The 24,697-nt window shown below is 39.2% G+C and overlaps 1 protein-coding gene across 2 annotated transcripts; it reads left to right on the top strand.

Annotated features, from left to right (window-relative positions):
* Positions 1-31: 31 nt before the first annotated feature.
* gins4 (GINS complex subunit 4 (Sld5 homolog)) lies at positions 32-19,018 on the top strand. Of its 2 annotated transcripts, XM_039802697.1 has the most exons (9): positions 32-146; positions 317-463; positions 1,797-1,883; positions 4,732-4,845; positions 6,979-7,076; positions 7,964-8,052; positions 10,133-10,223; positions 10,364-10,468; positions 18,468-19,018. In XM_039802697.1, exons 1-8 carry the CDS (start codon positions 45-47, stop codon positions 10,458-10,460), a joined length of 825 nt encoding a protein of 274 aa, XP_039658631.1. In that variant the 5' UTR covers positions 32-44; the 3' UTR covers positions 10,461-10,468; positions 18,468-19,018. The 2 variants fall into 2 exon arrangements, with proteins under 2 accessions (XP_039658631.1, XP_039658632.1); XM_039802698.1 differs by lacking the exon at positions 32-146 and having other exon boundaries at positions 181-463.
* The last annotated feature ends 5,679 nt before the right edge of the window (positions 19,019-24,697 follow it).

The following is a 24,697-nucleotide window of genomic DNA, read 5'->3' as shown; positions in this document are numbered from 1 at the left end:
AGAGACAGACGTTCACGTCAACCACGATATAAAGTGTAGTTTGAATGTCTTTAAAGCATTTGATTGTACAACCCGTTCTTATTATACATCCACGTACACAACACGCACAGCCTGTGAAAAACCGTGCCTTGCAGACTGAATGCAGGGTAAAAACAAACCTATGACATATAATCTCGCGAGAAGAGTTGTTGTGGTGGCGCGAATTAACAAGTAGCCTCAGATACACAGAGCTCAGTAGCTGGAGGACGTTTCTTCGGTAAACTTTTTCTAAACTATTCTGTGTGAAACGCTTATAACGTTACATTTTACTTTTTAGTTCAGCATACAGGTCGCGTTCCGGTTAACGTTGTCTGTTTGCTTCGTGATGTCGGACGCTTTGTCTGATGCCGGCAGCGACGTCAACCAAGACGACGCTCAGGAGGATGTTATGACCCCGGCGGAGCTGATAGCCAAACTGGAAGAAGTGAGCTCAATGTTTTACAAAATGATCCGATTTGACGGTAACATGAGGAGCCATTAGACCTTTTCAGTGGACTTCCATTGCTAGGCAACAGCCTGACCGCTTGTTAACTTCATGTCAGTTGATGTCATTAACATACATACACACACAGGATATCAACGGGCCATTTAGTTGTTTTAGTTTAGTTTAGTTTATGTTTACAACTGTCATAGTATAGGGTCCCATAGATGTATGTGTATATATCATATCCCATCTCATAGATCCAATAGATGTGTGTTTGTGTGCGTCTGTCTCTCTCTCTCTCTCTGTCTCTCTCTCTGTGTGTGTCTCTCTCTGTGTTTGTGTGTGTCTCTCTCTCTCTGTGTTCTATCCCATCTCATAGATCCCATAGGTGTGTGTATATATATGTATATATGTATGTATGTGTATATATATATATATATATATATATATATATATATATATATATATATATATATATATATATATATATTACGTATTACAGTGGTGTAGTCTAATGTATTGTAGTGGCAGTGTTTCCTCTATGTTGATTTGACCGTGGCAGCCCCCCCACGCAACATTTCTGCCCCCCCACGGTATCAGAAATAGGGGCTGCATTTGTTAGAGTGCATGTCGGAGAACGTTTTATTATTAAGGTAATGTAATTAATAGTGGGTTTATTGTTATTTGCTACAGAATGCTTAGCCTATATGTCGAGATCAAAGTTGGCCTATATAGCTAGTAACTCAAAAAATACAGTTCAATCACAACTGAAAATATGCCTCATTGTGTGTGTGAATAGAGGTGAATAAATATAATATTATTATATATAATAATATTTGTGTTGCAGCGAAATGTCCGTTTCATGGGGGTGTTCAGACCTGCCCCCACTGCTAAAACAAAATCCTAAAGGAAACACTGAGTGGGTATACTGTAATGTATATGTATGGGCCTATACTGTATATATGGGCCTGTATGGGCCTTTTGGGGGGGCCATATCATAGTGGGGGGTCTGGGTGTCCTCCCCCAGGGAATTTTGAGCATCAAAGACTTCATTTCCTGCATTCTGAAACACTTTCTATGCACCAAATTTGCAGTGAAAATACCTTTTTATTTAGCCTATGTGAAGAAGAAAAACACAGATGACAATTCAAAATATATCAAAATTACAATGCAAAGTATATTGTTGCGTGTCATTGTGCATTTTTAAGTGGGTATATGGAAATTTCTTAGTATTTCTTAGTGGGTATACTGTGTATACCTGCCTATCACATAGACTACACCACTGACTTGTTTGTATCTATGTCTGCTGTGTGTTTCCGTGTGTCACTAACAGGCTTGGCTGAATGAGAAGTTCTCCCCGGAGCTGCTGGAGAACAAATCGGAGGTGGTGGAGTGTGTGATGGAGCAGCTGAGCCACATGGTAAACTAAATGGGGGCTCCTGCTCTGTGGGTTGTGTGTCCATCTTACTGTCTGTTCAGAAACACTCACAGCGCCACCTTCTTTTCAATGTAACTCATGTCACAGAACAGCACATACAGTCAGTGTGGTGCAGGGCTCTAAACAAAGGCCAGTGGTGAAATGAAGCTAAGGACATTAACTCCAGTACTGTTGTTAAGTACAAATGTTGAGGTACTTGTACTTTACTTGAGTCTTTTCCTTTCATGACACTTTCTACTTCTACTCCGCGACATTTCAGAGAGAAATATTGTACTTTTTACTCCTGACAGCGTTAGTAACTTTACACATTAAGATTTTTGCACACAAACCACATGTAGTTTATAAAATCTGATGTTTAATTATGAATTAAACTAGCCAACAATATAACTGCTTACAAGTCCAGCTGAGATGATGAGACCATTAAACACTTGGTCTGCATTGTGTACTTTTATACTCTACTTACTTTATACTTTAAGTACATTTTCCTGATGATACATATTTTAATTGCAGGAGTTTTACTTGTAACAGAGTATTTTTACAGTGTGGTATTAATACTTTTACTGAAGTAACAGATCTGAATACTTCCTGCCCCACTTCCCTCGGACATAGGTTTTGTTTCAACAGTAACATTTACAGCGTTAAAACGCTTAACTTCTGCATTCTGGTGAATATTTATGCAACAATTTATGGTGCAAGTGTCTTTATTTATGTAAAGGAAATAATTATTCTCCTGTATTGTTCAAAACTCATTGCATATTCAGAACATCACACGTGTTTCGGGAAGTTATCTTTTAGGAATCATGAATCAGAATCACTTTATTCGCCAAATGCATCAGCAGACACACAGGAATTTGACCCGGCAATCAGTAACACAGAAGCTCAACAAACAAACAGTATATGCGTATAGCTGCATAAAGCCATGCTTAAAACAATTAAATAAAATAGTCCAAAGATAAAATATTAAAGAGGGGGGGCAGTGGATCAGCTATTCAGGAGGGAAATGGCTCTTGGGAAAAAAGCTATTAAGGTGGCGTGAGGTCCTTGTCCTCATCGCACTGTGCCTTCTTCCTGAGGGAAGCAGCCTAAAAATGTCACTTGCTGGATGGGTGACTGATCAGCAGCAGTTTTAGCTGCCCTCTTCCTGACCCTGGCCTCATACAGGTCACTGATTAACAGCTGCCTGTGTCCAGTCAGCCTCTCTGCTGTGCACACAATGCGCTGCAGTCTGTTCTTCGCCTGGGCCGACGCTGAGGCAAACCGTACAGTAGTGAACATCTACAACAACATGTCTGTTAGAGAACGAGACCTTGTTAAAGCCAGATGCTCCAAAGTTTAAATCTACATAAAAGACATGAAATCACATCTGTATTTTTCAGACTGCTGTTGTGTTCTTTAACCCCCCGCTGTAGCACAAGTAGACACAGTTTTGAGCCCCCTGAACGGTTCTTTTGACCTCTTTTGGGGAGTGTGGTTTCATATTTTTCGAGTGGGACCAATCTCCCTCTTCTAAATATTGGAGGGAGACATATCCCCCTGCATTCCCCCCTGAAATCTACCCCTATATACACGGGTATACCTTCTTCTCTGTGGGTTGTGTCTAACTTATTGTACATTCAGAAACACTCGTGACTCCACCTACATTTCGAAATAGGGCTGGGCGATACGGAGAAAATCAAATATCACGATATATTTGACCAAATACCTGGATTTCAATACCGCAACGATATTGTAGTGTTGACTATTGGTGCTTTCACAAAATAGTTACACAATGAGATTTTTGATAAATAATCACCAGTAATGTGGACATAATGTCTAAGTGGGGAAAAGGCAAATAATAGAACAGCTAGAACAGTCTGGTAAGTTCAGAAAATTACATCACTTTACTGTAATGCAGCCTTTAAAACCAGGAAAAGACACTTATGCCATATTACGATATCCAAAATCTAAGACAATATCTAGTCTCATATCACAATATCGATATAATACTGATATATTGCCTAGTAGCTCTATTTTGAAATGTCACAGAACAGCACAGAGTCAGTGAGGTGCAGGGTGCAAAACCAATGATTATCATGCTTAGCTTCAAGAAGTATTCATGTCCTTTCTTTTCTTTTTTTTTTTTAAGTAATACCACACTGTAAAAGTGCAGTTACAAGTAAATAGTCCTGCATTTCAAATGTTAGTTTAGTATGCACACATAAGTATTGATACCATTAGCAAAATGTACTTACAAATCTAAATTTAAGTATATAAGTAGCCTTCTGTTTCCGTGGTGAATGTTGAAGATGTTAATTCCAGCTTGTTATAGGCTGCATTATTGTGCACTTGACATTGAAATCGAAAGCTGTTCCTATTTTAATCTGCACACATTTTGACGCTAGATAGATTTTCTCTTTCTGCCCTTTTAGTGGTCAGTCTGGTTTGTTTTGCACGCGGTATTTTTGTTTTGCATGTATAAAACAAACCCTTTTATACAAAATAACATTTTGCCAAGATGACTTTTTACAGCCTGCAAGTATGAAAGACTGTTTATATAAAATATAAAGGAGTCCTTACAGCCGTCTGACTGTACCGAATCAAGTTATTCTGGCAGGTAATTCAAGGTTCATGTGCACAAGAATCCCAGAAGTAGTTGTTGGCAATAAAAACAATCTTCTGCCTCAAGCTCTTTTTAAATAACTAAAAGAAATAAGAAAAGAACAACCGAGTAAAAGAACAATCTGAATCTAAGACAAACTGAAAGTTTTCATATTCTCTTGTGGTCATTGAAAGTCACGCTGAATAAAGAAACTGTTCATCTCTGACCGTGTCCTGACATGTTCTCCGACAGGACGCCAACTTGCAGCGGGTGAAGAAAGGCGACGCGAAGGCCAGCATCCATCGCATGGAGATCGACAGGATTCGCTTCGTGCTCAGCAGCTACCTGCGCTCTCGTCTGCAGAAGGTCCGTATACGGTGGCCGGGAAGTGCAATGCAACATTACAAAGAATGAAACACTTTTACATTTTGGAAAACAAAATAACATTTTGGAAAACAAATTTACATTTTGGAAAACAAAATAACATTTTAGAAAACAAATTTACATTTTGGAAAACAAAATAACATTTTAGAAAACAAATTTACATTTTAGAAAACAAATTTACATTTTGGAAAACAAAATAACATTTTAGAAAACAAATTTACATTTTAGAAAACAAATTTACATTTTGGAAAACAAAATAACATTTTAGAAAACAAATTTACATTTTCGAAAACAAAATAACATTTTAGAAAACAAATTTACATTTTGGAAAACAAAATAACATTTTCGAAAACAAATTTACATTTTAGAAAACAAATTTACATTTTGGAAAACAAATTAACAAGATGCAAAACACTTTTACCAGTCCCGAAACAAATTTACAAATGACAGATTCTTCACGGAAAGGGAATGTACCACATACCGGAAGTGATGAGGTGTTGTATACATGTCGCCTTGACTACGGCAGTTATGGATCGAATGCGTCAATAGAGCCGCCATCTTGGAACAGGGGAGGCACTGCCTTATATACTGTCTATGGGCCGTCCTTAATGCATCAGCGTCAATGTAGGCAAAGGTCTAACGGAAATAAAATCACTATAAATCGTCAAAATCTCATGCGATGTTCTAGTTTTTTTAAACAAAAGCAAAGAGACTAATTAATGTGTTAATACAAAGAATATTTATTATAATCAGTTCACAGATATGAGTACAAACGGAAACTTCACCCTTCTGAACTAAGAGGTTCTGCTTCAAAGTGAAGTTTAAACAGACTGAAATGTCCAGGCTCACTCCCCCACTAATGATTCATTTATTTCTGCATGTATTTATTTATTTAACGAGACTTTTAAGTCGTGTTTCGCGTCGTCCACAGTCCGAGTCCCGCCAGACTCCCTTTAGGAAACCTGTGATTTAAACTTCAGCAGGCTGTGACAGTTGCGCCCTTCAGTCCTGGATCTGATTCTCCCGGGCTTCCCTTCCCTCCAGCGGGCCCAGCAATACGGCCTGGGTCTCCAGCTGCGTGGTGTCGGTTTTGGCTCCCAGGAATGGGCAGTGAGCTCCAGGTCCTGCAGCTGCAGACGGACTCAGCTGCCCCCTGCTAGCGCTTCGATCCGGCCGGCTGTCGATATCGTTCCCGTTTTTCCAATGTTTCCGTCAGGTCCGTCCCATATAAAACTCCAAACACCACCACACGTAAAGTCACCATAAACTTCATTCACGCCATATACTCACTCCACAACAACACAAATTGACCGGCGCTCACCAACAACACCTCATCACTTCCGGTATGTGGTACATTCCCTTTCCGTGAAGAATCTGTCATTTGTAAATTTGTTTCGGGACTGGTAAAAGTGTTTTGCATCTTGTTAATTTGTTTTCTAAAATGTAAATTTGTTTTCGAAAATGTAAATTTGTTTTCTAAAATGTTATTTTGTTTTCCAAAATGTAAATTTGTTTTCTAAAATGTAAATTTGTTTTCGAAAATGTTATTTTGTTTTTCCAAAATGTAAATTTGTTTTTCTAAAATGTTATTTTGTTTTCCAAAATGTAAATTTGTTTTCTAAAAATGTTATTTTGTTTTCCAAAATGTAAATTTGTTTTCCAAAATGTAAATTTGTTTTCTAAAATGTAAATTTGTTTTCTAAAATGTTATTTTGTTTTCCAAAATGTAAATTTGTTTTCTAAAATGTTATTTTGTTTTCCAAAATGTAAATTTGTTTTCCAAAATGTAAATTTGTTTTCTAAAATGTAAATTTGTTTTCTAAAATGTTATTTTGTTTTCCAAAATGTAAATTTGTTTTCTAAAATGTAAATTTGTTTTCCAAAATGTAAATTTGTTTTCCAAAATGTTATTTTGTTTTCCAAAATGTAAATTTGTTTTCCAAAATGTAAATTTGTTTTCCAAAATGTAAAAGTGTTTCATTCTTTGTAATGTTGCATTGCACTTCCCGGCCACCGTATCCGTAGGCTCAGCAACGCGGCGTGCAAAATAAAGCTCTCGTTTCGCTCAGTCCCTGTCGACACAGTTGCCTGATCTTTGTGCCCCCGTATGTCTAGATCGAGAAGTTTTTCCCGCATGTCCTGGAGAGAGAAAAGTCTCGAGGGGAGGGAGATCCGTCGCTGCTTTCACCCGAGGAGTTTGCCTTTGCCAAAGAGTGAGTATGCAGGGTTTCTCCTGGCTCAGAATGGGGTCTGAGTGTCCTCCCCCAGGACATTTTTTGGCGTGTAACTGTTGTGATACATTTTTATTAACCAATTTATGGTGAAAACGTCTTTTTATTTATGTCAAGGAAAACACAAAATTCAGGAGGAAAGATTAAAATATATACAGTGGTGCTCATAAGTTTGCTAAAGTTGACTAAAAAGAGGCATAATACTATGCATCCTGATAAAGAGATGATAGAGAGATGATTTTATGGAAAGTACCCCATGCCAATCTCTAGGTATGGTGAAGGGTATGTAATGATGTGGGGGTATGGTGAAGGGTATGTGATGATGTGGGGGGTATGGTGAAGGGTATGTGATGATGGGGGGGTATGGTGAAGGGTATGTGATGATGTGGGGGGGCCAAAGGCCAAGGGAACTTTATCAGGATGCATAGTATCCTGGATCCATGAAATAACTGGCCTTTAAAAATAAACATCTGCCTGCCTCTATGGGAATTTAACATAGGGGTGTGTATACTTGTGCCCCCTGTATTTTAAGGAAGATCATTTATTTATTTACGATACATTATTCATTCACAAAGAAAATTGGTGTCCTGAAAGGTTGGATTTTTCCAATTTTTCTAATTAAGGCATTAAGATCAATTTCCAAAAGATGATTTTTTGACTTTTTAGTCAACTTTAGCATGGGTATGTAAACTTATGAGCACCACTGTAAATATAATGGTCCGCATGTAAGGGTTAGTGCTGGCTAAAACTTCTTTTGGAGGGAGCTAAAGAAATTCCTCTTTTCAGGAAACCCCCTGAGTATATTAGAGTACGCTCAGAGCTGATTGTTTATACTACTGTTTATCTGTCTTTATGTATCTGGCGTGCAGGTACTATGCGAACACAGAAACCTACCTGAAGGCTGTAGCACTGAAGCGCATGCCACCCAACCTGCAGACGGTGGATATGCTCAAAGCAGGTAAAGTCTATTTTGTATTTTCACCTCACAGGCTCTCTATATTTACCCTTCAGTCTTGAATAAGTTGTGCCAGAAATGCTGCTTTATTAGCCTGCGCTGACATTTTCACTGACCATCGCACTAAAACTAAATGTATTCTAACTAGTGCAGTGCCCGTTGAAAATGTGCCTGTTTGGAGCGGACCGATTGCTTGGTCTGTAGTTTTGCTGCTTGTAGAATTCTCCAAAACCCAAAATAACTTACAGAAGGACCCAAACTAATTAATATGCAACTCCACTGTAGCCTACTACTGACTTACAGTGTACGTCTACATCAGAGTAGGACATTGTGCTCCTATATTTACCTGACAGAATTTAATCAAAAAGTGTGTGTGTGTGTGTGTGTGCGTGCTTGTTTAACTACATTTGTGGGGTCCTAAAACCTGACACCAAAATACTGGAGCCCACAAGTTTAAAGGGCTGTTTGAGGGTTAAGACTTGGTTTTAGGATTAGGGATAGAATTAGGTTATGGTTAGGATGAGGGTAAGGGTTAAGGTTAGGCATTTAGTTGTGAAGGTTAGGGTAAGGGTTAAGGTTAGGCATTTAGTTGTGATGGTTAAGGTTAGGGTAAGGGGCTAGGGAATGCATTATGTCAATGACAGGTCCCCACAAAGATAGTGCCACAAACGTGTGTGTGTGTGTGTGGGTGGTCTGACATAAATATTAGTGTAACTACATTATCACAGTGTTTTATTTTTTGCCTGGTAGTAAACATGTACAAATGAGGATTACAAGTCTTGAGAAGGCAACAGGTCATGGTTGGTAAGCTGCCCGGGGGGGTCACTGATATAGAGTCACTTTTGACAGGCTGTGGAGGAGGCTCTATTGTTGCCGGTGTGTCTGGATGTTACCTGCAGGCACTATCGCTGAGACTACAGTATTATGCTATTATTAGGCTTAGTTGTTTACGCTTATTACTGCCTGTCAGGTAGGCAAAGAACCTTCTGAAAATGAGCATCTGCAGGAAAATACATGACTACCTCTTTATCTCGTTCAAGTACATCGGCTTACGATAATTTTCAGAGGCCTTTTAAAAATGTCTTGATAGGACTCTCTCTCTCTCTCTCTCTCTCTCTCTCTCTCTCTCTTTCTCTGATAGAGACAGGATGAGTAGGGGAAAACTGGTAATTATAGCGTGTGTGTGAGAAAACAGACAATTTATTTATTTTTTTTTTTTTTTTGAAGGAAGAACAGAGTGATGCATCACATACAGAACAAATTTAACAATACTCCTTGTTTTTACAGTTTTTTCCCCTTTCCTTTCCCACAACCCACCCACTGAACAGAGAAGAAGAAAAAAAAGGGAAAGAACAAAGTTCTTATGTTGCAAACAGTGAGAAAATAATTGACAACATTGTTAGCCAAATGTGTCGGATTACCTCATCCGATCGAATGTATACAGGTCTTTTGATATCAATAATTATATTATATTAGTTTGGGGGAAGAGTTGCATTCTTTTCAAAATAAGAAATCGAGAAAACAGACAATTTAATGTTTTTTTCGTTGTCTCGTATTATTGTTAACGAGTTGAACACTTCAGCAGAGGTGTGTTTCCATACAGGTTTACTGGCTTGACGGTTAAGTGTGGATTTGATTCGCGGGGGTGTTTTGCCGACGGTAATGTTATTAGTGTTATAAGTTAACAGTACACTTAATTAACCGGACCCAGGGTGGGTCTGATGAAAAGCGTCTGTGTCTGCCCGCTCAGCTCCGAGATAAGTCTGCATTAGATAGATGTGTAGCGCTCCCGACTCCTGGAACAAATTACAACGCTCAGTTGTGCCTTTTGGACAATTTAGAAATCTGGTTTTAAACTTGCAAACTTCTACTTGTAATTGCTTTATATAATTGCACTTTATTTTGCATCCTTACTTTTCCCAATTCAGAAAGTTTTTTATCGTCTTTCTACTTTTCTTATGGTGGTGTTTTCTGTGCTGTTGGTCTGTGTTTTGTCTTTTGTAATTGGACTCGATGTGGTCGTAAATGAGGGTCGCCCCTCAATGATCGCTCGAGTATAAAACCCAAATTGAATTATTCCCAGTGCCTGAGCCCTGCCTGGACTCGTTTGTGTTTCTACGAGTGAAGGAGAGACAGGAAAACATCTTGGTCGAGCCTGAAACAGACGATCAGAGGTACGTTTTCATCGTTTGTCATTGGTTTTAAAACCCACCGGGGCGGCAGTGTCCCTTTTCCACATCCACTACTGTTTCATTTTTCTGCAAAGATTCCCGAAAAACAGTCGATATGATCTCTGCTTTTCCTCTTCTGTCAGAGAGTACGTTGTAGATCTGGAAGAGGGCTCTCAACATCTGATGCGGTATCGAACGATCGCGCCGCTTGTTTCCAGCGGAGCCGTGCAGTTGATCTGAACGTTGAGGTAAGTAACAGTGAGTTTGTGTGTCGTCTTCCTCATTAACTCAACGCTGCCCTCACGCCCTCCAGTGCTGACATCTGCTGATTAATTTCTGCAGCTCGTACGTAACATAAGCATCTGCTTTGCAGTGACATCTGGATTCATTTTTAGCTCTCGCTGTTTTGTTTTTCTTTGTGCAGTTTTCTTTGTCTTTTGCCAACAGATTATGAAAGAAATGTCTCCAATAAGAACCAAAACCTGTTTACAATAGTGATGGAACGATACACTCAACTCACGATTCGGCTCACGATTTGAAGTCGAAAGTACGCTTTTCTCACGATTTCTTTTAACAGAATGAGCTACAGACAAATGACTGAAATTTTCTTTTATATAACTATAAATAGAGGAATCTCTGCATGCATGAAAAAAAGGGGAAATGCTGAATGAGCCGCTGTCGCGTCTGATTGAGCCGTGCTTATCAGTCCTTCCAGAATTTTTTTTTGTGTGATTGTTGCGGGCAGAAATCCTTGACTATGCGGCACGTTTTCTTAAAAAATGCGATGGAATATGCTATATGATATTTATGCAATTTTATGCAGTGAAATTGCGGGAACTAATGGCTAAGGATCTCTTTTGATGACTTTTGTAGGTCTTCATGTCAACAAAAATGTGACAAAAAGCGCACAAAACTGTCGGAAAAAGCAACGAATTTACAAAAAGGTGACAAAGGTCTGAGAAAGCCACAAAAATGAGGAAAAAAGCTACCAAAATGTTAAAATAAAGTGACATGCAGTAACAAAAGCACGTCAATAAACTCTCCATGTCTGGCCCTTGGTGGGATTCTCTCTTTCCAGTGTGGCCCTCTGGGAAAATGAGTTTGACACCCCTGCTCTAGGACATTTAAAAACTGCATCGCCATTCATTTTTTTTAAATCCCTCAACCGGTTGTAATCTAATTTTTAACCAACTGACTAGAGGTGGGACTCACCAGAGAGACTGTCACCATACGATATTATTGCGATACATTACATGCACTTGTTGTCCTCTCGTCAAAATAGAAAATTAACACTTTTTTGACGCATTTTTTTTTTTTGGCAGTGGGGGCAGGGCCATACATCCCCCATGAAACTGAACTGACACTTCGCTGCAACACAAACAAATATATTTATTCGCCTCTATTCTCACACACACACACACACACACACACACACACACACACACACACACACACACACGAGGCAGATTCTCAGTTGTGACTGAACTGTATTTTTTTAGTTACTATATAGGCCAACTTTGATCTCGACATATAGGCTAAGCGTTCTGCAGCAAATACCAATAAACCCACTATTAATGACATTATCTTAATGCAGGGTCACTACTTCAGCATGGAAATAATGCTCCTCAAATACAAACATTGGCGAGGGCGTTGAGCAGTCGCTATCGAATCAACAGCCGCGTGCAATTTAGCTCACAGGTGAAGAACACAAACAACGAGAATCACCAGTTAATTTAATTTAAATTTGCAAGACCTATAGACTAATACAAGACCTCTAGACTAATACAAGACCTATAGACTAATACAAGACCTATAGACTAATACAGGACCTCTAGACTAATACAGGACCTCTAGACTAATATACTATAGACTAATACAAGACCTCTAGACTAATACAAGACCTATAGACTAATACAAGACCTATAGACTAATACAAGACCTCTAGACTAATACAGGACCTATAGACTAATACAGGACCTATAGACTAATACAAGACCTCTAGACTAATACAAGACCTATAGACTAATACAGGACCTATAGACTAATACAAGACCTATAGACTAATACAGGACCTCTAGACTAATATACTATAGACTAATACAAGACCTCTAGACTAATACACTATAGACTAATACAGGACCTATAGACTAATACAGGACCTATAGACTAATACACTATAGACTAATACAAGACCTCTAGACTAATACACTATAGACTAATACAAGACCTATAGACTAATACAGGACCTCTAGACTAATATACTATAGACTAATACAAGACCCAGACTAATACACTATAGACTAATACAAGACCTATAGCAAATAGACGACCTATAGACTAATACACTATAGACTAATACAAGACCTCTAGACTAATACACTATAGACTAATACAAGACCTACAGACTAATACACTATAGACTAATACAAGACCTATAGACTAATACAAGACCTCTAGACTAATACACTATAGACTAATACAAGACCTCTAGACTAATACACTATAGACTAATACAAGACCTATAGACTAATACAAGACCTCTAGACTAATACACTATAGACTAATACAAGACCTATAGACTAATACACTATAGACTAATACAAGACCTATAGACTAATACACTATAGACTAATACAAGACCTCTAGACTAATACACTATAGACTAATACAAGACCTATAGACTAATACACTATAGACTAATACAAGACCTCTAGACTAATACACTATAGACTAATACAAGACCTATAGACTAATACAAGACCTATAGACTAATACACTATAGACTAATACAAGACCTATAGACTAATACACTATAGACTAATACACTATAGACTAATACAAGACCTCTAGACTAATACACTATAGACTAATACAAGACCTATAGACTAATACAAGACCTATAGACTAATACACTATAGACTAATACACTATAGACTAATACAAGACCTATAGACTAATACACTATAGACTAATACAAGACCTATAGACTAATACAAGACCTATAGACTAATACAAGACCTATAGACTAATACAAGACCTATAGACTAATACAAGACCTCTAGACTAATACAAGATCTCTAGACTAATACACTCTAGACTAATACAAGATCTCTAGACTAATATAAGATCTCTAGACTAATACAAGACATATAGACTAATACAAGACATATAGACTAATACAAGACCTATAGACTAATACAAGACATATAGACTAATACAAGACATATAGACTAATACAAGACCTATAGACTAATACAAGACATATAGACTAATACAAGACCTCTAGACTAATACAAGACCTCTAGACTAATACAAGACCTCTAGACTAATACAAGACCTCTAGACTAATACAAGATCTCTAGACTAATACAAGACATATAGACTAATACAAGACATATAGACTAATACAAGACCTCTAGACTAATACAAGACCTCTAGACTAATACAAGACCTCTAGACTAATACAAGACCTCTAGACTAATACACTCTAGACTAATACAAGATCTCTAGACTAATACAAGATCTCTAGACTAATACAAGACATATAGACTAATACAAGACATATAGACTAATACAAGACCTCTAGACTAATACAAGACCTCTAGACTAATACAAGACATATAGACTAATACAAGACCTCTAGACTAATACAAGACCTCTAGACTAATACACTCTAGACTAATACAAGATCTCTAGACTAATACAAGACATATAGACTAATACAAGACATATAGACTAATACAAGACATATAGACTAATACAAGACCTCTAGACTAATACAAGACCTCTAGACTAATACAAGACCTCTAGACTAATACAAGACATATAGACTAATACAAGACCTCTAGACTAATACAAGACATATAGACTAATACAAGACATATAGACTAATACAAGACATATAGACTAATACAAGACATATAGACTAATACAAGACCTCTAGACTAATACAAGACATATAGACTAATACAAGACATATAGACTAATACAAGACATATAGACTAATACAAGACATATAGACTAATACAAGATCTCTAGACTAATACAAGACATATAGACTAATACAAGACATATAGACTAATACAAGACCTCTAGACTAATACAAGACCTATAGACTAATACAAGACATATAGACTAATACAAGACCTCTAGACTAATACAAGACCTCTAGACTAATACAGGACCTATAGATTAATACACTCAGAGAAAAGGGAGAAAGAGACGGGCTGTCCGGAGGACCTGGTTGAGATGGCATGTGTGCATCCTTGAGAACTGTAAGTCGTATAACTTACAGTACAGGCCTAAAGTTTGGACACACCTTCTCATTCAATGTTTCCTTTTTATTTTCATGACTATTTACATTGTAGATTCTCACTGAAGGCATCAAAACTATGAATGAACACATATGGAATTATGTACTTAACTTAAAAGTGTGAAATAACTTGTCTTATATTTTAGATTTTTCAAAGTAGCCACCCTTTGCTTTTTTATTAATAAGGGAACAAATTCCACTAATTAACCCTGACAAAGCACACCTGTGAAGGTAAAACCATTTCAGGTGACTACCTCATGAAGCTCATTGAGAGAACACCAAGGGTTTGCAGCGCTATCAAAAAAAGCAAAGGTTGGCTACTTTGAAGAATCTAAAATATAAGACATGTTTTCAGTTATTTCACACTTTTTTGTTAAGTACATAATTCCATATGTGTTCATTCATAGTTTTGATGCCTTCAGTGAGAATCTACAATGTAAATAGTCATGAAAATAAAGAAACACACTGACTGAGAAGGTGTGTCCAAACTTTTGCCCTGTACTGTATATTGTCAGTTCATTTAAGCCTGTATTAGTCTATAGTTCTTGCACATTTTTAGTTTCACCTTCACCTGCTAGATAAATTGCAGGTGGTTATCATGACATAGTAGGCTAAACCGTGATTATTTCATATATTCATGTCCCGAAACATATTGGGGGAAATTCATTCAACATAATTCCAGCCAAATGTTTTACGTATTAAACAGAACTGACACTTCGCTGCAACACAAACAAATATATTTATTCACCTCAATTCACACACATTGAGGCATATTTTGATTTTGTTTTGATTGAACTGTATTTTTGAGGAACTGTAGGTCTACAAAATGATTTTTACAAGATATTCTTCATAGGGAAACCAAATCCCAAAGTAGGCTATAGTATGAAACCATTCATAATGAAACTAATTGCATATTTGCCTCAGTGGCAAAGTTGGCAGCCTTGCAGTGTGCATTTGATTTTTCTTAGCTTTTGGAAAAATAACTCCAAGGCTCGGTTACACTAGAACGGCCAGGACGGTCATTTTGAACAGTTTTGAAATTGATATGTGTAAATATGCTGGTACCTGACTTTTCCTAAAAGATTCTGTATTTTCATTTAAAATAGTTTTTATATACTGTACATTACACAAAAGGCGAAGAAAAAACAATCACTTTGACCTATTTTGGCCATACTGTCATATTGACCGCTCGGATTTTCTCGGTTTTGTTTTTAATCTTTTGCGTGGTTGAAGATGCATCTTGGTTGTTTAGTAATAATCATATTCTCTGTCAGAGAAACGTAACTAGCGGTCTCGAGTAACAAGTGTGGGCATCACCGATGGGCCGAAGGCAAAGCCAGAGTCGGTAACCTAGGCTACGGCGTGGATGGTTCTGAATCAGAAGAAAAGCACCGGGCGATCGCTCTGTGAAAGGCGTTCTGACTTCCCCTGTAACCGAGCCTTGGAGTTATTTTTCAAAAAGCCAAGAAAATTCAAATGCACACAGCAAGGCTGCCACCTTTGCCACTTCTTGTAAAATTATTTTTTTAGCCCTACAGTTCCTCAAAAATACAGTTCAATCAAAACGAAATCTAAATATGCCTCAATGTGTGTGAATAGAGGTGAATAAATAATTTTGTTTGTGTTGCAGCAAAGTGTCAGCTCCATTTTAAAGGTCCCATGACATGGTGCTCTTTGGATGCTTTTATATAGACCTTAGTGGTCCCCTAATACTGTATCTGAAGTCTCTTTTATATAGACCTTAGTGGTCCCCTAATACTGTATCTGAAGTCTCTTTTATATAGACCTTAGTGGTCCCCTAATACTGTATCTGAAGTCTCTTTTATATAGACCTTAGTGGTCCCCTAATACTGTATCTGAAGTCTCTTTTATATAGACCTTAGTGGTCCCCTAATACTGTATCTGAAGTCTCTTTTATATAGACCTTAGTGGTCCCCTAATACTGTATCTGAAGTCTCTTTTATATAGGCCTTAGTGGTCCCCTAATACTGTATCTGAAGTCTCTTTTATATAGACCTTAGTGGTCCCCTAATACTGTATCTGAAGTCTCTTTTATATAGGCCTTAGTGGTCCCCTATTACTGTATCTGAAGTCTCTTTTATATAGGCCTTAGTGGTCCCCTAATACTGTATCTGAAGTCTCTTTTATATAGACCTTAGTGGTCCCCTAATACTGTATCTGAAGTCTCTTTTATATAGACCTTAGTGGTCCCCTAATACTGTATCTGAAGTCTCTTTTATATAGACCTTAGTGGTCCCCTAATACTGTATCTGAAGTCTCTTTTATATAGGCCTTAGTGGTCCCCTAATACTGTATCTGAAGTCTCTTTTATATAGGCCTTAGTGGTCCCCTATTACTGTATCTGAAGTCTCTTTTATATAGGCCTTAGTGGTCCCCTAATACTGTATCTGAAGTCTCTTTTATATAGACCTTAGTGGTCCCCTAATACTGTATCATGATGTCTCTCTCTCTCTCTCATGGGTGGGCCAAATTCTCTGGGTGGGCAAAGCAGAGAAAGGGGAGGTAACCTTGCTCCTTATGACCTCATAAGGAGAAGATTCCTGATTGGCCCATCTGAGCTTTCATTTTCTCAAAGGCAGAGCAGGATACCCAGGGCTCGGTTTACACCTATCACCATTTCTAGCCACTGGGGGACCATAGGCAGGCTGGGGGAACTCATATTAATGTTAAAAAACCTCATGAAGTGAAATTTTCATGTCATGGGACCTTTTAATACATAAAACATTTGGATGCTTTATTAAGATCAAGCAACGTGCAACCTAGCTAACAGGTGAACACAAACAACAAAATCACTAGCTAACTTATTTTAAATTTGCAAGAACTATAGACCAATACAACAACAGGCTCACATTAACTGACAACATAAGTTATACGACTTAAAGTTCGCAAGGACGCACACACACGATCTCGACTGATTATCCTTCGTGCTGCTAGTCTCTTTTTCTTTTCTCTCACTTTTTTCTCCGTGTGGCTCGCGATGTGAGGCGCGTGTGTCCGCGCTGTATTTTTCGACATGCACTCACAATCACTCCTGATAGACGACCTGTTGTACAAACTAAAGTAACGAGCCAATTTTCTAAAATGTAAGGAGTAGAAAGTACAGATATTCGTGTTAAAATGTAAGGAGTAAAAGTAAAAAGCTGCCACAAAAAAAAATAGTAATGTAAAAATATCTGAAAAATCTACTTGAGTACAGTAACGAAGTATTTGTACTTGGTTACTTCCCATCTCTGACTCTAACAATGCAGCCCCTATTTCTGATACTGTGAGGGGCCGCTACAGTCAAATCAACACAGAGGAAACACTGTTGTAACGCTTTTTCCCTCCCGGTGATTTTGAGTCTTTCTGACATTTTTGTCTTTTTTTTTTTTTTTTTTTTGACACTTCTTTTTTTCCCAATGTTTTTGTTGCTTTTTTAACATTTTTTTTTTTTTTGCTTTTGTCCGCTACCACCAGTGCTGTCTACACGCCACGGACACCAACTTATTACCACTAGTGTTACACTTATTTTTCGGAATTCACGATCAATAAACCTTGTTGGGTTTTTGAATTATTCCTAATTTTTGAGTCAAGAAAGCTGAAATTATGAATTATTTTTGACTACTATTAAAGGAATGTATGTTGATGGATAATCAAAGACTCGTGTGTGTCAAAGTTGAGTCAGAATACTGTTTAGAAACCGGTTCATTTGTTATTTATTTGCAAACGCTATAAAATTGAATAAAACAACTCAAAATTCAATGAATAAAGTGACATTTTCATGTCATGGGACCTTTTTAAGGTGATAATAAGCTGACTTTGTAATTGTCTTAATGCATCATTACATCCCTAGTTTACAAATAGGCAGATTTGTAATTTCACTGAACTACACTCTCGAATAAATTAAAACCCTAAAATCATTCTTGTATTTACAGGTCTGTCTGTTGCCGTGGATGTGTTTGGCTCCCGGAGGTCAGAAAAATGAGCAGTGGCCTATTTTTGTAATATGAGGAACATTAACCTGCAGAGATTGCATCTGGGAATGCACCCATCTTCCTCACCGTTGTCGGGATTAAGGACAAACTCGTGGGACGCTAAAGCTGACGTTTGCGGCTGCATGTCTTCCAGTTACAAGTTACTCTGTGGAAAAATAACCGCAGACATCACTCGTGTCGTCAGAAGCGTTTGCTGACGAATGAACCCTGTTCACCAAAGCAGCATTCGCAGAGCTGCGGTGTTATTTTTGGCTCTTTTTAATCATGTCACAACATAAGTTTGGTTACATAATCATAATGTATTCTGATGTGTTGGTGTCTGTGAGGTCGCTAAAGAAAAGTCTATCTAATCTGCTGATTTAATTTTGTTATTTTTATCTAGCTGAGGCTCAGTAACGGAAGACATTTCATCAGTTTGCTGAGCATCCTACTGTGTAGCAACTAGGGCCTGTATCTTTCAAACAAGCATGCAAAACACTCTTTAAACTTTAGTATTGAAGTCCACTGATTTATTTTACATGTTTGTGGGAAAATGCAGCGAAACAAGAGAAAGTAGTAGCTAGTTGTGTTTTATATACCAGGGCTGTAGTCAAGACCAGGACTAGTCTAGACCGAGTCCAAATGAGAGACTGTCAATACCGAGACAGAAACCAAAGAATCCTCTTCACTCACTTACCTGTTTATTATTTATGTGATGTGGGAGACCGTATATCTTCTTCTTTAAGATGATCAGTTTGCTTTATTATTTGTAATAATCAAAAAGCAAGTGCAGAGTAACACATTATAGGATCACATTAGGCCAGATTATTATTTACTTAAAGGTGCCGTAGGAAGGATTGTGAAGATCCAGGACTTAGCCAAAAAATTTGAACATCAGCAACTTCTCAGTCCCTCCCCTCTTTCTGCTAAAGCCCAAAACTGTCTCCTAAGCCCCTCCCCCCACAGGGGAGAATGAATGTGTGTGCCTGAGCAGTGATTGACACGCAGTTAGACACGCCCCTCTTGCCCTGATTGGTGCATCTGAACAGGGAGCTGTGGATTTTTTTAAATCCCACTACAGGCTGTAGGTGGAGCCAGAGGAGCTGGATTTTGTTTTTAAATGACCTGCTTCATGTAGTTCTACTGGAACATAGGGTCAGTTTCAGCAAATATGACAGAAAGTTAGTTTTATAAGTCTTACCTGCTGCACGTTTTTTTTAAATATAAAATGGAAATGTTCCCATTCTTGAACTTATGACTTGTCCTGAAGAATCCAGAGTACAAAGTGCTCGTTGACATGGTGTCTGTGGCCAAAATGAAACAAACTGATACCTGATGATTGAGGTAAGTGTATGATGCAGCCAGCCGTGTACCAGGCGACCAATCACGATGCCTGTTCTAGATGGATTTTGAATTAAACTAATAGCTGTTTTCTGAGCCCACCGCACTTCATCAAAGGTTTTGTTTTGAAGGAGGAAGTTACTTTTGAAAAAAAACATATAGTGCTGGACTCATTCGGGACCAACTACAATATTTGGCGAGTCAGACGGCCGAGTCCGAGACAACCGAAAAGCTCCTAGAGACCAGACTTGAGTGCTACAGCCCTGTTATATACCTGAGTTATGTTCTGTATAGGGCTGCAACTAACGATTATTTGCATCGCTGATTTAATCTATCGGTTATTTCCTGGATTAATGGATTAGTTGTTTCCCAAAGCCCCAGATGACGTCCTCGAAGATATTCAGTTTCCTGTCCCAGAGGAGAGAAGAAACTAGAACAATATTCACATTTAACAAGCTGACATCAGAATGCTTTTTCATTAAAAATGACTAAAACTGATTAACAGATTATCAAAATAGTTGGCGATTCATTTAATAGTTGACAACTAATCGATTCAGCTCTAGTACCTACCCAAGTTACACGCTTTAAAGTGCGTAAGTTTTATAGTTACACCTAACTTTTAAATTAATATGCCTTCCTGTCATTATTTATATATATAAATAAATAGAAATCCTGTTAATGTTGAGTTAACTTTGCATCTCTCTGCCTCAGCTACCACATCCAGAATTGTAAATATGTTTTTATCTCTCGTCTGCTTCACAAGTTTGATTTGGCCCTGAAAGGATGTCGTCTTCTCTGAGACATAATTGTTGTAATAATATTGTTATGTAAGAGTCCCAGTGGTAGTAATCAGTGCTTATTGTTTGCCCTCACACAAATTGCCCAGTTTTTTGGAACTAATAAGGGACTGAGGGAGCGCCAGGCTTTGCAAAACTGAACTACGTGTCAACAGACTGTCGTCCTTTTGACCTGCACTGCTGATCCAGCTAATATGGAATCTTATAATCCAGTGTTATTATTATGAGATTAGGAATAATACACTGGGAGGGTCTTCATGATCTATCCAGGAAATATTTTAGACCCGTGATAACAAACAGAGAAGCAGTTAGAGTACATGAACACAACTCCTTCATATTAAAATGTTGGGAAATTAAAGCATTTAAAAATGTGGTTTTTGAGAAAAATAAAAAATTGTAAATGATTGATTGGTTGTAAAAGCTTTTGAGTTTATTATTTATTAAATGCTGCATCCAACATAATCATCTTCCAAGACAGTCACCTTTCTGGACTTAGTCAATTTTTGACCAGTATAACCTCTTGTAATCAAGTCTTTAATCATCAAAATGTCCTCTAGTTTGTTGTCCTAAAACATCCCATTAACAGTCACACGCTGTCCTATCAGGACCCAGACCTACAGTGGTGCTCAGAAGTTTGAACCCATCCTAAAGTGGACTAAAATCATCTTTTGGAAATTGATCTTAATGGCTTGATTAACAAAATTAGGAAAAATCCATCCTTTAAGGACACCAATTTTCATTGTGAATGAATAATGTATCGTAAATAAATAAATGTTCTTCCTTAAAATACAGGAGGCATAAGTGAGTACAGTATGTGATGATGTGGGGGGGCTATTTTAATTCCAAAGGCCAAGGGAACTTTACCAGGATGCATAGTATCCTGGATTTGACATGAATGGATTTTTCCAAAATCCAAGATCAATTTCCAAAAGATGATTTTTTTTATTCCTATTTTTAGTCAACTTTAGCATGGGTATGTAAACTTATGAGCACCATTGTATAACTAATAAATCACTGAGAATTACTACGCTTTGATGACAGAGTTTCTGCAGCATTTCTAACCTTTTATAGAACTGGTTAAGCCAGGAAATTCAGATCAATTACATGCGTTTTATCTCATGTGATACTATTAGCGAATCAAATCTGTGCATTGCGACGGCTGCAATCCAATAGTAACAAACAAAGAATTGTCCTATGTCTTTTCCTAAACACTTTTCTGTCACCTCAAAGGATAAAGCAGCGCAGCTGTGTAAAGAGTTGAAGGAGAATCCATAAAGATAACATCAAAACTAAAATAAAATGTAAAAAAAGAACCTTGGAAGAGACTAGACGAGAGACAACAGTTAGAAATAATCGAGTCACAGAAAGAAAAGTAGGAAGTGAAATCAGAGCTTTTAATCAAGAAAGGACAGACTTTAACATGTTCATTCTTCCCCCTGGCAGTTCAACCAGACACATAATTCTCATATTTTTGGTAGAAGAAAAAGTTTATATAAAGAGGAAGAATACAGCGATGTCAGCGATAGATTTACTAAACAACAGCCTTGGACCTGGAAAACATTTAGATGATGATGGAAAAAGGAGACAAAACGTTTAAAAAAAACGACAAACCCTCGGAAAAAGAGGGTAGAAAGAAGGAAGTAAGGCAAGAATAGGTCGAAAATAGTAATAAAAACTTCGGGGGAAAATACAGTAGAAAAAAAGGAAGGCAACATTAGAGCAACAAACTGGAAAAAAGAGCTGATAAAAACATTGAAAAAAGTGACAAAAACTTCAAAGAAAAAAAGACCGTAGAACAAAGTCAGGAAGAAAGGCAAGAAGAGGTCAAAACAAACGACAAAACCTTCAAAAAAAGGTGGAAAACAGCTGCAAAAATTTGAAAAAAGTGACAAACTTTCTCCAGAGTACCCCTAGTGGGACACGTACCCCTCTGGAGTCCTCCAGAGTACCCCTAGTGGGACACGTACCCCCTGTAGTCCTCCAGAGTACCCCTAGTGGGACACGTACCCCCTGTAGTCCTCCAGAGTACCCCTAGGGGGACACGTACCCCCTGTAGTCCTCCAGAGTACCCCTAGGGGGACACGTACCCCTCTGGAGTCCTCCAGAGTACCCCTAGGGGGACACGTACCCCCTGCAGTCCTCCAAAGTACCCCTAGGGGGACACGTACCCCCTGCAGTCCTCCAAAGTACCCCTAGGGGGACACCGCACCCCTGCAGCCCTCCAAAGTACCCCTAGGGGACACATACCCCCTGTAGTCCTCCAAAGTACCCCCTAGGGGGACACGTACCCTCTGTAGTCCTCCAGAGTACCCCCTAGGGGGACACGTCACTCTTGGAGTCCCTCCAGAGTACCCCCTAGGGGGACACGTGCACCCCCTGCAGCCCTCCAAAGTATACCCCTAGGGGGACACGCACCCTGCAGCCCTCCAAAGTACCCCTAGGGGGACACGCACCCCTGTAGTCCTCCAAAGTACCCCTAGGGGGACACGTCCCCCCTGCAGTCCTCCAAAGTACCCCTAGGGGGACACGTACCCCCTGTAGTCCTCCAAGGTACCCCTAGGGGGACACGTACCCCCTGCAGTCCTCCAAAGTACCCCTAGGGGGACACGTACACCCTCGCGGGTCCTCCGCGGTACCCTTAGGGGGACACGCACTCTGTAGTCCTCCAAAGTACCCCTTAGGGGGACACGCACCCCTGCAGCCCTCCAAAGTACCCCCTAGGGGGACACGCATCCCCCTGTAGTCCTCCAAAGTACCCCTAGGGGGACACGCACCCTGTAGTCCTCCAAAGTACCCCTAGGGGGACACGCACCCCTGTAGTCCTCCAGAGTACCCCTAGGGGGACACGTACCCCTTGGAGTCCTCCAGAGTACCCCCTAGGGGGACACGTCACCCCCCTGCAGCCCTCCAAAGTACCCCCTAGGGGGACACGTACCCCTGCAGCCCTCCAAAGTACCCCCTAGGGGGACACGCACCCCCCTGTAGTCCTCCAAAGTACCCCTAGGGGGACACGCACTCTGTAGTCCTCCAAAGTACACCTAGGGGGACACGCACCCCTGTAGTCCTCCGGTACCCCCTAGGGGGACACGTACCCCCTGCAGTCCTCCAAAGTACCCCTAGGGGGACACGTACCCCCTGTAGTCCTCCAAGGTACCCCTAGGGGGACACGTACCCCCTGCAGTCCTCCAAAGTACCCCTAGGGGGACACGTACCCCTGTAGTCCTCCAAAGTACCCCTAGGGGGACACGTACCCCCTGTAGTCCTCCAAAGTACCCCTAGGGGGACACACACCCCCATACCCTTCCAACAGGAAGTCAAAAACGGTGATCGATTCTGCGCAGGCTCATCTCGAACCAAGGGGGGTTAGCTTCTCTTCAGAACTCAAACCTCCTATGGCGCCATTTTGATGCTACAAAGCGATCACCTCCCGTTAGCATCCCATTGGCTCCCATTCATTCTGACGTCACTTTGACGGAGAATAACTTGACATCTGAAGCGTTTAAAGACTCTATTTGTCCGTTGTTTATTTCTAAAGAAACACAACAATGTATAAAAGGCTCCATTACCTTGTAGCTCACGTTATGGCTCCGTAGCAGACGCTTTTATAACAATAGGCTAACGATTGGATCATAACCACGAGACTTACTGTCACACAGTAGAGGAATTACCGTATAGTACAGGAGAAGCTCGCAGGCAGTTTGGACTTCCATTATCTGTTTAGGTTTAATGACTAATGTTAACTAGCATGTTAGTGATCAGTAATTAGCCTGTGCCCATGTTATCTCCTTACATATACCTACGCTCTCCGTCTCTGTAAGATTGGGAATGATTGAGATTTCTCTCGGCACAGCTACCAGAAGACTTCACACTTTCAGACAGGTTGCTCACGTCACATTTACGTCTTCAAGCTCAGCCATCACCGGTAAAGAGCTTCTAATATCCTTCACTGGTCTCCCTCCAGAGACACGGGATCTGGTGGTCCACTATATACTGTCCACTGCCGCCCAAGACGATTGTGATTGGTTTAAAGAAATGCCAGTTAACCGGAGCACG

Source organism: Perca fluviatilis, chromosome 6 (genome assembly GCF_010015445.1).
Source record: "Perca fluviatilis chromosome 6, GENO_Pfluv_1.0, whole genome shotgun sequence".
Classification (NCBI taxonomy): domain Eukaryota; kingdom Metazoa; phylum Chordata; class Actinopteri; order Perciformes; family Percidae; genus Perca; species Perca fluviatilis.
Note: the sequence above shows the minus strand (reverse complement) of the source record. Positions and strands in the feature narration are given on the sequence as shown.